The sequence below is a fragment of the Euleptes europaea genome, chromosome 2 (assembly GCF_029931775.1).
Source record: "Euleptes europaea isolate rEulEur1 chromosome 2, rEulEur1.hap1, whole genome shotgun sequence".
NCBI classification, from domain to species: Eukaryota; Metazoa; Chordata; class Lepidosauria; order Squamata; family Sphaerodactylidae; genus Euleptes; species Euleptes europaea.
In genome coordinates, this window is record NC_079313.1 from 105,449,274 (window position 1) to 105,463,436 (window position 14,163).

At 43.2% G+C, this 14,163-nt stretch overlaps 1 protein-coding gene across 5 annotated transcripts in view; it reads left to right on the plus strand.

The window, feature by feature from the left end:
- The window catches only part of TOX2 (TOX high mobility group box family member 2), a 286,109-nt gene that overhangs the window by 251,026 nt on the left and 20,920 nt on the right, over window positions 1–14,163 (plus strand). For all 5 annotated transcript variants that reach the window (XM_056844213.1, XM_056844217.1, XM_056844214.1 and 2 more), the window contains one exon: window positions 9,296–9,376. In XM_056844213.1, the coding sequence (XP_056700191.1) occupies window positions 9,296–9,376 (81 nt within the window). The remainder of the gene's footprint in view (window positions 1–9,295; window positions 9,377–14,163) is intronic.

Here is a 14,163-nt window from a genome sequence, read left to right on the forward strand (position 1 = left end):
TTCCAAACCCTGCTGACACCCAAAGAATTGTTCAAGGTCAACTATACATGTGAAACGACAGGAGTAGTTGCTGTTTGTAAACTTGGAACTTCAGCTTGCCTGTTTGGAACAGAACAGAGTATTGAATAGACTATCACCATCAACTACCACTGGCCAATAATAGCTCAGTTATACTATTAATAATTTAAAAACAGGGCAGTAAGAGTGTTTATTGCCATAAAGTGGAAACTGGAAGAATGTGCAAACATAGCAGACTGGAAAGACAAACTAGCAGAGTACGCAGTGATGGCCAAGTTGACGAATTATGTAAATAGAAAACCTGCTTCTAGTTACTGCTCTTTCATTCCAAACACTGTATATGATTCTACTGAACAATTTGTGGAATTTTTTAAAAGTGGAATTCATAGTAAGATATAAAGTTTTTGTTGTTAATCATCTCTGTCTCACAGTGTTCTTGTTTGAACGAACCATCTGGCTTTTAGTCAATTAAATTTAAGCATAATGAAAGTCCCCTCCTGAGGACTCTGAAGAAAGAAGATATAAACAATAGCTAGCACCCGTTATTAGAAAACACAGCCATCTTTAATCATATATTCTACTAGTCAACCTGGCCCTACCTGCAGATATGGATAAAGGTTGGTTGGCTGTTGGCAGGGCCGGATTTAGGTTTGATGAGGCCCTAAGCTATTGAAGGTAATGGGGCCCTTTATATGTCCAGCTGTCCTTTGTCAACAACAAATGGTTGCTGTTTTTTGTGTTGAATATATGCTATATGGTAATTTATGGACCTAATAGGTATCTAAAGCCATTTGCACATAACAAAATATGTATTTTATCAAAGTAATTGTTGATCTGAAATACAATTACCGTATATACTCGAGTATAAGTCGAGTTTTTTAGCCAAACTTAACCTCGGCTTATACTCGGGTCAATACGGTAATTCGCCTGCCGGGCCCTCTCCTAGCGCGCTCCTGCCGGCCAGCTGATGGGCGGGCTGTCCCGCCTTCTCCACCCCACCCCACCCGATCGTGGCTTCTGCGTGGCGGCGGCGGCGGTTTCTCCCCACCCCACCCGATCGCGCCTTTTGCGCATTGATCGCTCCTTTTGCGCGATGATCGCGCCTTTTGCGCGATCATGCCTTCTGCACGGCGGCAGTGGTTTCTTCACCCCACCCCACCCCGCCTTCTGCTGGGCAGCGGTGGTTTCTTCCCCCCCACCTCACCCAGGCCCGTCCTCCCGCTTGCCAGCTGACCCTGCGGGGCCTCCTGCGCGCAGGGAGGGGGCCGCCGACGGCGCCACCGCCTGTCTGTGTGCCTGGAGCCCGGTCAGGTAAACCTGCGGGGTGGGAGGGGGTGCATTTCCCCCTCGGCTTATACTTGGGTGCCTAATTTCCCCCCATTTTTGGGGTGAAATTAGGCACCTCGGCTTATACTCGGGTCGGCTTACACCCGAGTAAATACGGTAAGAAGAAGTATATTAATAGTGAAATAATTATTAAGCTCTAACTTAAAATGATTTTATGTATGTAGGTTTTATTTCATTTGTTTTTTATCTTATATTTTGGAAATGTACATCCAGTTTTTTTTTTCCTTTAAATTTTGTGAGGGGGGGCCAAGAGAGTCGGGCCCTAAGCTCTAGCTTGTTTAGCTTATACGTAAATCCGGCACTGGCTGTTGGGTGCAAAGGAGAAAAGGAACAGGCAAGGGAAGAGGCTGTGGGGGATTTCAGGGAAGGGAAAGAGGAAATAGTGGGGGAAGGGGAAATGAGATGCCCCACTGAAGTCCCTGCAGGTTCCCACTTGTACGTTCTAATAGTCAACCTGTCCTTACCTGTGGATACTTATATCCGCAGATCAGGACCAGGTGGAGAAAAGGAAGATTTATTTCTTAGACTTTTTTTCTAGACTACCCCCCACCCCCCCGGTTTGCAGAAAAATCTGAAATGTTTTTAAAAAAACAAAAAAACAGGGTGGTGGTTAACCCCAAAACAGAGGAACTGTTGTCTGTGCTTGTGCAAAAAACGTGTCTCGGCTATACTGGCAGTGTCCACCAGCCTACCTATGTGTGACAGATGTTGAAGGAGGGGAAACTGCCCGCTTAAGCCATCATCTTTATTGGCACCAGCACGGTTGGTGTGGCTTCCCTCATTGCCAAGGCAGAGGGCAGGTGGGGAGACATCCATGCAGGTTCCTGGGATTGTGCAGGGGCCTTTTCCCTACCCACCTCTAAGGCAGCCTCACTACAGGCACACGGACTGGCAGGGTGAAGCTCCATTGTCCCCAAAGCCATTGAAATATCACTGAGGGCAAGTTGGTGAGCAGGAACCGTCCTGGGAAGGGGGAGAGTCCCGGTTAGGCAGAACAAGAAGTGACACCCCCCCCCAATAGTGAAAAATGGAACTGATCCTCCCAGGAGATGCCTAGAATGCTGAGTGCTAAAATATAGGAGTTGGATTGGGCTTAGAATATTCAGTTGATTCCCACGGCTGAATTTTGGGATGACTGCCAGCTTTCCCCCTCTTTACCTTTCTCACTGGTACCCCAGCTCCTAAAAAGGTGGAGAGGAGGAAGAGGGGTGGAAAGTGGAGGGTTATTGTTTATGGGTGAGTGGGTGGATGGGGGATTAAGGTAAAGGGCCTCTTTCCCTCTATTCTGTCCAGTCACATTTGTTCATGAGATGTAGCATGTATGTGTATGTGTGTGTGTGTGTGTGTGTATGAATGAATGAATGAATGTAAGAGGTGTGTATGTGTACATCCTTTCCTATCACTATGCACCCTGCTCATACGTTCTAATATACATGCACCAGGACCAATGTAACATTATAAAATAAGGCCTTTATGAATTTTAAAGATGTATTGACACTTATTTATTCTGAGCATTGTTCTGCTTCATTTCCCTATTGTTATTCTTGTTGAAAAGAAGCTACCTTCCTTTTTACTCTGCAAGGCAAACTGGAACAAGAATTGGGAAGGGAAAAGTCACATTTGACATTTCATCAAATAATCATAGAAAGGAAAAAGCAAGAGCGTCTGAGCGGTCTCTGCATGGCAGTGAAGCTCTCCCAGAGAACTGAGCCTTTGCTTGTTGTTAGTCCTATCAATTAACTTACATTTAAAGCATTAAATACCAATCCAACACAGGTGATCTGCACCAAGCAGAAATCCCAGTGCAGTGATCCTTGCTAGATTGGGGCCATGCAAACAACCCCTAAAAGACGGTCTATGTGGTTCGTGCTAACAGTGCCAGCCCCCTGATGAGTGATGGATTGGGACTGAATCCAGACCTGCCTTTTTCTGCTGGCACCATCCAGCAAGTTATCACACTGGCTATCTCTCAGTGAGTGTTTGTCTGCGTGTGCATCTGTGTGCGAGACATATATCTACACACAAATCTGTAGACAGGACTTTACTTAATCAGCAATTTGTCAACTGAAGGCTGAAGCCTTGCTTTACAGTTTAATGGAATGGCTTTATATTTACATGGCATCATCATCACATTCTCATTACAACCCCCCAGCATGGGAGCTGCAGCTTGAGCTGATTTATAGTCAATGGTGCCACTCACAGGGGTAGTCATGTCCCGGATTCTCCATTCATTCCCTTTTAGCACAGTACTGGCAGCAGATCTTGTGGAAGACCCTCCGTTGCACGTCAGAAGTTTCCCTCCCTTGAAAGCAATGGGCCATTGCTTTCAATGGTCCATTGCTTTCAAGGGAGGGAAACTTTGCCAGGCTCCTCTGGAGAAAAGCATAGCAAAGTTCTCAATAGAGAATCTGACCGTGGCCACTTCACTATCTCTTCTCTATGGAGGAGGATGGGGTGACCCCTTCCAGACCCCATAACTTCAGAACCCCTGACCCTTTCTACACCAAACTTGGGGGTTCTTGCAAAAAAAGTCCCTTCAAGCTATCCTGAAAATTTGAGACCTCCACCTGCAAAAATGCCCCCCAGGAGCCACAAAAAGCTGTGAAAAGTCCCCATTGGTTTTAATGGGCTAATTGTTTTTGGGAAACCCAGGAAAAAAGCCAAATTTCCATATTTACCGATATGGGAATTCGGCTTATTTCGGTTTCCCGGAAAAAATCGGGCCCAATAAACCCAAACCCAAAATTTACCCCCAAAACCTTTTGTGCACACCTCTACCCTGTACCCTGAAATGAAGACACATGAAGACACATGAAAATGCATGGGTTAAACTAGGGTTTATTAATTATAACATGCACTGCACGATAAACTCAAGTGCCCACATTGTGTGGGCTCTTTAGAGGCTGCCGATTTGATTTGTCAGCATTTGGTCATCCCACCTTGGCTCCAAGTTCAACATGGCCACAAGCCACAACTATTTTTCCTCAGCTGCACCAGACTTGTGCAGAGAGATGTTGCCCATGGACCCCATCCCCCCACACATCGTGCTCCTAGGGATTAACGCCCACCAGCTCCCTGGGACTGTGTGGCCATCAGTGGCTGCTTTGGGTGTCTCCCCCATCCTTGGAGTCCTCAGGGTGCTTGCCAGTCTAACGAAGCAACAAGCACCTCACCCACACAAGTCTTGCAGTTCCCAGTCAGGGATTCATCAACCCCTCAGGATCAGGACTATTTATAAAGCCCAACCCCACAGCAACAAATTGAAGCAGATGAAAAAAACAATCCATTATCCTAGCCTGAACTCAAAAATTTCCTGCTCGGCCCCAAACGGCCAACTAATCCTACATTGTTGCCATAGGGATGGAAGGGTGAGGAGCTCTGCAGCAAAAAGCACACCCAACGGTGAGGGAACGGCTGTAAGGCAGCTTCTGTACTCAGCCCTCATTGGCTCAACTGCACAAGGCAGAGTTTCCTCTCCCCGCCCCCCCAATGTCTATTGCTTCCAACTCTCTGAGGGGGATGAGTACAAAATTGCCCATGCCACTATTTGGGCAGAAACGTATATCTCTACAGAAACATGTATCGTTACAAGGTTATGACTCATAGCCTTATTTTTACATTAGAAATGGACACAGAATTCAGCAGTTCTTTACTACAACTCAAAAAAGTTTGTCTCTTTTGGACGATACCCACACCCCAAATTCTACAGATCAGGGCTTTGATGTTATATAGCCATAGCTGCAGTTTTCTGATTAGGTGTAAATAATGTTTCTCCAGATATTATTTTGACAAAGCCATCTTAGTTTAATGGAGCAAAGATTTCCACAATTTTAGTGTTGCCCTTTTAGCAGTGTTGCAGAGCAAAATTAGATCAGTCTCAGGTCTGAGCAAATAGCCTGTAGTAATTTTTGACAAAGAGAGGCTTTAAGAAAATATTGCACGGATTCTGGATTCATTTGATGAACTAGAACTCCATGTGCTGCTACCATTAGAAATAGAGCCCAATATATTTTAAAATGGGCTTGATTAGAGTCTCTGTAAGATAAGTACCTTGTGGGCGGTCTGTTTGATCTTGAATGGGACTGAACAAATATCCCCCCCCCACATTTTGCTTCTGAAAAAGAGGACACCCAAATAAGAAAAAGGTCAATTATTGCTGAGTTAGATAGCCATTGATGTTTCATTGTTTGGTTACCAAGCACCATAATTTGGGTCTTTGAATAGTTGATATTGAACTATCTATTAATGCCGTAAACAGATAAATTGCTTAAGGCTCTTGTAAGTCTAACAAGTATGGTTATTAGAGAAAACGTATAATTTTGACAGTAATGCTTTCCAGAGGCTTCAAAAATCAAGACTCAAATAAGAACATTAAAAAGATTAATTTTAAAAGATGGAAATCTTGATTTTCAGTCTTGTCCCTGCCTTTCAAGATAGCTTTCAGCCACCTCTCCCATGTTGTACTAGCTGGGAGCAATAACATCTGCAATGGGACACATGTTCTTTGTGCCCTAAATCAGATGGTACTTCCTGCATACAGCTATGGAGATGCAGCACATGGAAATATGTCAAGTGGTTGCTGTAATTTGTACCCTGGAAAAGATAATATTCTAGAAACACAGGAATGCTTCTGTAATAGACATTTGGATATTTTGGTCTGGCAATCACATGACTACTTATGCTGACTATGATCATCATACTTGCCCAGAACAGTTGTAGGTTTTTGAAGGTGACTTCTGTTTGTTATTATTGTCTGTGGATGTAGAATAGTGTATCTGTCTCCACTGAAATAATTTACATTGGAAAATAGAGTGAAACCAGTTCAGTTTTATATTGAAAGTAATTATGATGCCTGCATTAAAACTGCCACTCAACCCATTAAAGTTCCTAGGGCTGAGTTGTTGGTTCCCAGCAAACAATCAACACATTTTCTAGGTAGCACACTGAGGTAATCTGAAAGTGAGGTGCCTGCAGGCAGTATCAACTCTATGAGTTCCCAGTCCCACCTTTTGAAAGAGGAAAGAAAAAATTCTGTCCTCTTCCCCTGGCAAGGAGAATCCCTGCCCCCATTCCTAAAAATTCATATGACTAGATGGGCATGAGAAGAGCTCACCTTCAGTCCTTACAAATCCAGATGGCATTTTAGGGAAACTGATTTATGGGACTGGCCTGAAATTAGGATTTAGGAAAACGGAATGCAAGGCTGATCCCCTCTCTCAATTTCTCTTCCTCTGTTTCATTTGTACAGTTATCATATTACTGGGAGGGAGAATGCTGTGAAAGAACTAACACATCAAACTTAAGAAAGGCGTGAAGGATATGACTTATTGAATTCATCAGTTTCATTTCATATAACTGTTATTCCTGGATTTATTTGGTTTTCTTAAGAGTTTGCTGCACATGAGCATCAATTCAATTTGAGATTAAGGAGATCAAATGTTGGTTAAGCTCTCATCTAACATCTTACCTTGAGTGAGAGAGAAAAAGAGAGAGGGAGAGGATCATTATCTACAAAACCTGCACCTTCTCCCTGGAGCTAAATTTTTCTGAGTGAAACTAAAGAAAAAAATTTTAAAGGAAGAAATTTATTCGCTGACAAACCAGATATTCTCTTGGGAGTCTTCTGCAGAAATTGGGATGGGTCTTTGAAGCTCAAATTGGTTTCACTTGTTAACTATAGAGCAGGTTTCCTTGTAGTGAAGTTTGAAAACTGCAGATTTCAGCTACATATAAATAGCCCAAATCGACTTTTTTTACCCTGTATAATTTTAATGCAAATTAAAACATCACACTTGCTGAATGTCCTAATTTTAGGGCAACTACAGGAGAATTTCAGAAAACTCTGCTTTCCCAGCATGAATATTAACAGCTGCTAATTGAGTAGCTGCCCTGTGTTAATATTCAGATTTTCTTTTGATAACTTGAAACTGGACTCACGGTAGACAGTGGTACAAGGTAACTGTTCTGAATGCAGTCTGAGACCAGAAAGCCATTATCTCATCGCAAAGTTTTTTTCCCCACTTTTGACAACTGTAATTATTGAACAGCCTCACTATAGAGAGTTTCCGAAACACAAAGGAGAAGCTGGAGCCTGCAGATTTCAAGGCAGCTGAAGTGGGTTCACATCAGTGCCAACAGGAGCAATATCTGGTCTCTTTTAGCTCATACACACCCAAGTCCTGCAGTGATAGCTTTCTTGCTCTGTTTCAAGAAACCATTGAAAAATGTCACTCTCTCAGAGTGTCAGTGTGTTGGCTTCAATAGCTATGAAATCTAAGCTCGTAAGGGAAATAGAATTTTCCCTTTCAACTGAGAGGCATTGACTTTGTTAAAAATTCTATCCCATCTTTCAGCAGTATAATTTTAGTCAACTTCCAGTCAAAAGAGCTAAAAACACAATACAATGAACCTTTAAAGCCGCTCATTAAAATCACATGCTACATTGTCAGCACTAAAACATTGTAAAAGCCAGCAACAGCATCAAAACCAGGGCAACATTGATAACATATGCTAGACCTAGGGTTGCCAGGTCCCTCTTCGCCACTGGTGGGAGGTTTTTGGGGTGGAGCCTGAGGAGGACAGGGTTTGGGGAGGAGAGGTACTTCAATGCCATAGTGTCCAATTGCCAAAGCGGCCATTTTCTCCAGGTGAACTAATCTCTATTGGCTGGAGATCAGTTGTACTAGCAGGAGATTTCCAGCTACTACCTGGAGGTTGGCAACCCTAGCTAGACCAGGGGTACCCAATGTGATATCCATGGGTGCCATGGTGCCCAACACCACTATTCCTGGTGGCCATCAAGTGCTTTTAGAAAGTGGGCAGAGCCAGGTGGGGCTTTTGCCCAGCAAGTCTTCTGATTGGCCATTGGAGATTTGATTGACTGCAGATTTTTTAAAATGTTGCTTCGGCAGCAGCTGTCACCACAGCACAAGAATCTTCACTAAGTGACTGAAGGTAAGCTGCAGCAGTCGTTGCATGGCTGGCTCCATCTCCTGTGGCAGCCATTTTTGGACGCCATTTTTTTACTGCGCCCACCATGTGATGTCAGAATTCCAAAGGTGCCTGCAGGCTCAACAAGGAGGACCCCTCTGCTAGACAAAGGCATAAGTAAACAGAACAATCTTAGCATGATGCCTGAGACTTTAAAAAGCAACTATTGCATGAGCAGCAACAAAGAAGCCATTACGAAGATTCGGGGTGGGGGGCACACCAGGAAAGGTCCTGTATTTTTAAGAACATAAGAAATGCCATGCTGGATCAGACCATTAAGACTAGCAGTCTGTTCATACTGTGGCCAACCAGGTACATCTAGCAAGCCCACAAACAAGGCGACTGCAGCAGCATCCTGCCTGTGTTTCACAGAACCTAATATAATAGCCATGCTCCTCTGATACTAGAGAGAATGGGTATACATAATGACTAGTAGCCATGAATATCCCTCTCCTCCATGAACATATCCACTCCCCTCTTAAAGCCTTCCAAGCTGACAGCCATCACCGCATCCAGGGGCAGGGAGTTCCACAATGTAACTATGCGGCTCTCTTCCTTTGCCAGACGTTTTCTTACTGATAAAACAAGAAGTCTAAATAACAATGTATTGCAAAAAAGGGGAGTGTAACCACTTCAAACAGCCAGTGAGCTCGCTAATATGATGGGGATGCACATAAAATCAATGTTAAGCAGGAAGACCAGATGGCAACATGGTTCCAGGTTCTAGGTTCCAATTTCTGTTTAATGGGGGGGGGGGGTTGATTCAGGGCCGAACTTCTGTCTTTGAAAGCAGCATCTCAGTTGTGTTTTTGCATCAGACATACTTGAACAGAGCCACAGCCCCACTTGAGCAACATGTAAGTGGGAAGCCACAGCTTGGTCAAAGGGCCACCATGCTATTCCAATGGTTTAATTAACATTCTCTTCTTGGCCCTTTCAGGCATATAAACGGAAAACCGAAGCGGCAAAGAAGGAGTACCTAAAAGCTCTGGCAGCCTATCGGGCCAGTTTGGTTTCCAAGGTAACAGACTATGTTTCATATGTGAATCTCTGTGGATGTGGCAATGATGAATTAGTTGCAACTCGTGAAAATCTCTGGGGGAGGAGCAAGTTTATAAGGAATGCACTGTAACCATGCTATCAAAACTAATTTCAGTGTTTAACTACCTTCTGTGGGAGCTAAGCAAAATACTCTGTGACATGACTCAAGAAAACATTGTGAAGATGCCAGTTTTTTCCTCTGCTGTGTCAGAGTAAGACCTGGTTTCCTGGGGGGTTAGTGGCAGTATTTTGAGACAAGGCGTCCTATAACCAGGGTCATCACTTGGTTGTGCACATTTGAGCAAGAAATAGATAATTTTTTTTAATTTCTCATCTCCATTTCAGTTGAAAAATCACCATTTTGACTTTGTTTCTCCCTTGCGAGAATCAAATCTGTAGTGTATTTTCACACAACTTTCTGTTTCTCACATCAAATGTTTCCCATAAAATATATGCATTTTTGACATCATTTGTGCGTTAGTAGATCAACTGTATAAATTATATAGTATATATGTGTGTGTGTATTATCCACAGTGTACATATTAATATTATACTATCAAAACCAGACAGCATTCATGCACAATACAAATTAAAATACAAAACCAACAGTGAAAAGCAGAGAATCAAAACCATTGATAAAAATGGAAACAAATACAAAGTAGGGATCTAGTTGCTCATCCAGGCAGTAAGGTTCCAGTATATTTTTGTTTAGAAGAAGAAGAGTTGGTTTTTATATCCTGCTTTTCTCTCTATGAGCCCTGTGGCACAGAGTGGTAAGCTGCAGTACTGCAGTCCAAGCTCTGCTCACGACCTGAGTTCGATCCCAACGGAAGTTGGTTTCAGGTAGCCGGCTCAAGGTTGGCCCAGCTTTCCATCCTTCCGAGGTTGGTAAAATGAGTCCCCAGCTTGCTGGAGGTAAAGGGAAGATGACTGGGGAAGGCACTAGCCAACCACCCCATAAACAAAGTCCGCCTAGTAAACATTGAGATGTGACGTCACCCCATGGGTCAGTAATGACCCGGTGCTTGCACAGGGGATCTTTACCTTTTTTCTCTCTCTCTACCTTTAAGGAGTCTCAGAGTGGCTTACAATCACCTTCTCCTCCCCACAACAAACACCTTATGAGGTAGGCAGGGCTTAGGAAGTTTGGAGAGAACTGTGACTAGCCCAAGGTCACCCAGCAGGCTTCATGTGGAGGAGTGGGGAAATAAATCCAGTTCACAAGATTAGAGTCTGCCACTCACGTGGAAGAGTGGGGAATCAAACCAGGTTCTCCAGATCAGAGTCCACCGCTCTTAACCACTACACCATGCTGGCTACCTTCATGATCAAAGACAAAATTGTCTGCATGGTTCTTCCAAACTCTTTTAAAAAGGGAGTGGCTCAGTTCACATTCAAACCATTTTCGAGCCCTTGTGGTCCTGCAGTTCACATTTTCTTGTAAGCAATATCCTGCCAAGGAAGGGTGTCTTGAACTATACATACAGCTGATCTGGTGGTTTATCCCTTGAGGCTGATTTAAAACATGAGAGTGTTTGTATTAGTATTAAGGGTCTGCAAAATTCTACATCAAATATTTCTAAATTCCACTCCATACACACACAAGGTTCAGGCAGATTTTCATCATTGTCATTATAGAACTAGAATGGTGAAGGTTTTGGAAGGGCCAGGATCGATGGTCATGTAAAAGGACAGATTGTTTCAATTTGGAGGTACTAGAAAGTAAACAGGCAGAAAAAGCTACAACGCTATTGGAGAAGGCAATGCATTTTTCATTGTTTAAGAGGCATGTGGATAGCCACAGTCAGAAACAGCATGCTGGACTTTGATTCAGTAACAAAGTTCTTATAAAAATTTGTAAACCTGGCCCCAGCATACATATAAAAAAAAATCTGCAAAATGACGCCAGATACAGACTGTGGAGATGTTTATGCAAATCTGGGGAAATCCCCAGATTTGCAGAAAAAGCTTAAACATAACGAAAGAGGGGAGGGGTGAAAAATATACAGAAAATTGTTTGTGCCGAGATCTTGCAGGACTATCTCAAAAGATCTCGGCAGCTGCTTTGGATTGCCAAGCCCTTGGCAATCATAGACATTGTTGTCTGTGGTTAACTAGATAACCTAAAATGGTCATCTACCATACTGTGAAACTGAAAGATGATCAGTGGAGGGAGAGAAAGAGTGGACAGGCATGGGATTGGGGGAAAGAGTGGGAGGAAGCTGAACAAGTAGGAAAGGAAAATGGAGCTCAAGGGTTGTAAATGGGTACTGGAGTAGTGGGGGGAAGGAAATTCTGCTCCATTGCGAGTCTCTCTCTTCTACAATATGTTTGAAAGAGCTGATTTATTAAAACAACTAGATCAGGATGGAGAATGGTACAAAAAGAATTCATATAGAATTATGATTGTCATTCAGTATTAATTCACACAGTATATTTGCATATGGTTATTGGTTGCCTTGTGCAATCATACTAATGACGTTGAGTCATGTACATGATCATTAAGATCATTGGAAGCTGCCAAACATGGCTTTCTGTTACTGCCTAGCACAATGTTTCCATTCTAAAATCTGGCCATGCCTGCTAATGTTCCTTCCCAACATATGTCTCATATTATTCTATCCTATTTGCAGAGCATAACTCCTCAGTACCTCATATGCTGAGTCATGAGAGCCCTTACTTCGTGGAATTAGAGGTCAGGAGTGCACCGTGCCATCTAGGGTACTTCTAAGCCAGTGGTTCCCAAACTTTTTGGGCCACCACCCCCTTGGTTCAGCAAACTCTACCCCAGCGCTCCTTACCCTATCTTATAAAAAGCATTATTCAAAATAGGGGTTTCCATGACTCACTAAAGAAGATAATAACAATAAAATTTCAAAACAGTAACAATTAATTGCACATCTATTCAAAATCAGATTAAAACTTTTTACTTGAAATTTATTCAACAAAACTGACGAACTTGATCCAGTGGTACCAGCTCTTCAAAGTCTGGAAAAACATTCTGATAGTTTCCACCAGATTTGCCCGCATGGTGCCATAGCTTGATCTGTTGTAAATTAGTGAACAACACAGCTGAAGGAGCCCACCTCTAGCACCCCCTTGCTGCCCTCTTGCCTCTTAGTGCCCCCCTAGGTAATCCCACTGCCCCCCCCAGGGGGTGGTACTGCCCACTTTGGGAATCACTGCTCTAAGCAAACTGTACCAGAAAATTTGGGCTTAACAGTGAGAAAATGTTATTTTCAACTCATGACCCATAAGTTGTTTTACAAAGAAATGACAGCTGGAAGTGAGAAAGAAATGTTGGTTGGAGGTGGTGGACAACTAGGCAATAGATGTTGACCTGTGCAGGGACAGGAGAGAAGTTGCTGGGATTTGATAAAAAATTAAATTCATTGAGTTAGGATGACAAAAGTCATGTGACAAGTAATAATGTGTAGTTTGGCCCTTAGTCTGGGGGTTATCAGTGGCTGAAGAAGGCTGAATACTAAACATTCTTGGACTGGACTTGACCTCTGTGTGGCTCACAAAATGCTCAAAAACCACATATAGTTTCTTAAGTCAGTAATGCAACTAGCCAGGCAAAGACTGCAGTTTTGAAGCTGATATTAAATGGAATTACGTTAAAAAAAATTACAAAAAAAGTTCCATAATTTTAATTTTAGTGTAATTAAAACTGAGGTAAACATTCACTTCATGCTGTGGAATAAGCACTGAGGAACCTTGCCTGGGGAGTTAACAGAGCCATACTTGAAGGTTAAGAGCTGTGGCGAAAAGGTCAAAAAGGAAATAATCTGAGTCCCTTTCGTTGGTTTAAGTGTTTAAAAAGATTCATAACTGCACTGAATGTATTAAAGGTTGGATATTTAGATATTGGTATTCCATTCACGCTGCATAAAATTCATTGGCACAGTATCTTGCTGCATTTAGCAAAGTAGCAATAATAACTGTTATGGGCTTTTTTTTGAAGGAGAGTTTTGAAAGGTGACTTTCATATTTAAATAAACCTGAAATTAGGACATTTAGTGGCAAAACCCCCACACGCCTTTGCTAGGAAGTGGCTTAAAATCTCGTCCATTGCCTTCGGTAGATAAATAAGTAAAAAATAATTGTTACAGAAGCCCTGCTTTTGAAGCAGTCCACAAAATGGAGCAGGTGGCATGATAGATAGCATGTACTGTACTCAACACAGTCTTCCTCAATTTGAGGCTTTTTGCCTTCGTTAATTAGACAGTAAGAATTAACAACCATCAGTTTTTGTCCCAACTTTTCCAACCTTATCATCACTGAGATGCTGTTCCCTGTCCCAAGCAATCAGGGTTCAATAGAAAGCATTGTGGGATTTTGACCCCGTTCCTGAAGGGGGGGTGGATCCGCAGTGGCTTGGAGCGGCGGAGCCATGCCGTCTCCTCAAAGGCTTCCTGGCCATCATGGAGACAAAAAAGCAGTTCAAAATATAAAAATTTTAAAAGGGGGGAATGCCCCATAGCAGAAAGCAAGAATGTGCCACCAAAAAAGGTGGCGCAGCCCCGCTGCAGCTGAAGAGGGGCGTTCCTGGGGCAAACTGGGTTAGAAAGCTGCCCAAAGGCAACTCTGCCCCCAGGAACGCCCCTCCATATCAGCATGGGCTTTCCTTTCTGTGAATTCTCAGGCTGTGCTGGCGGTGGAGGCCGCCGGCTCACAGCCACACCGGCGTGTTTGCCCCCGCTTAGGTGTAGATGCTACCTTATTCTGTGATAAGGTTGCACCTACATCGGTGCGAGATCCTGC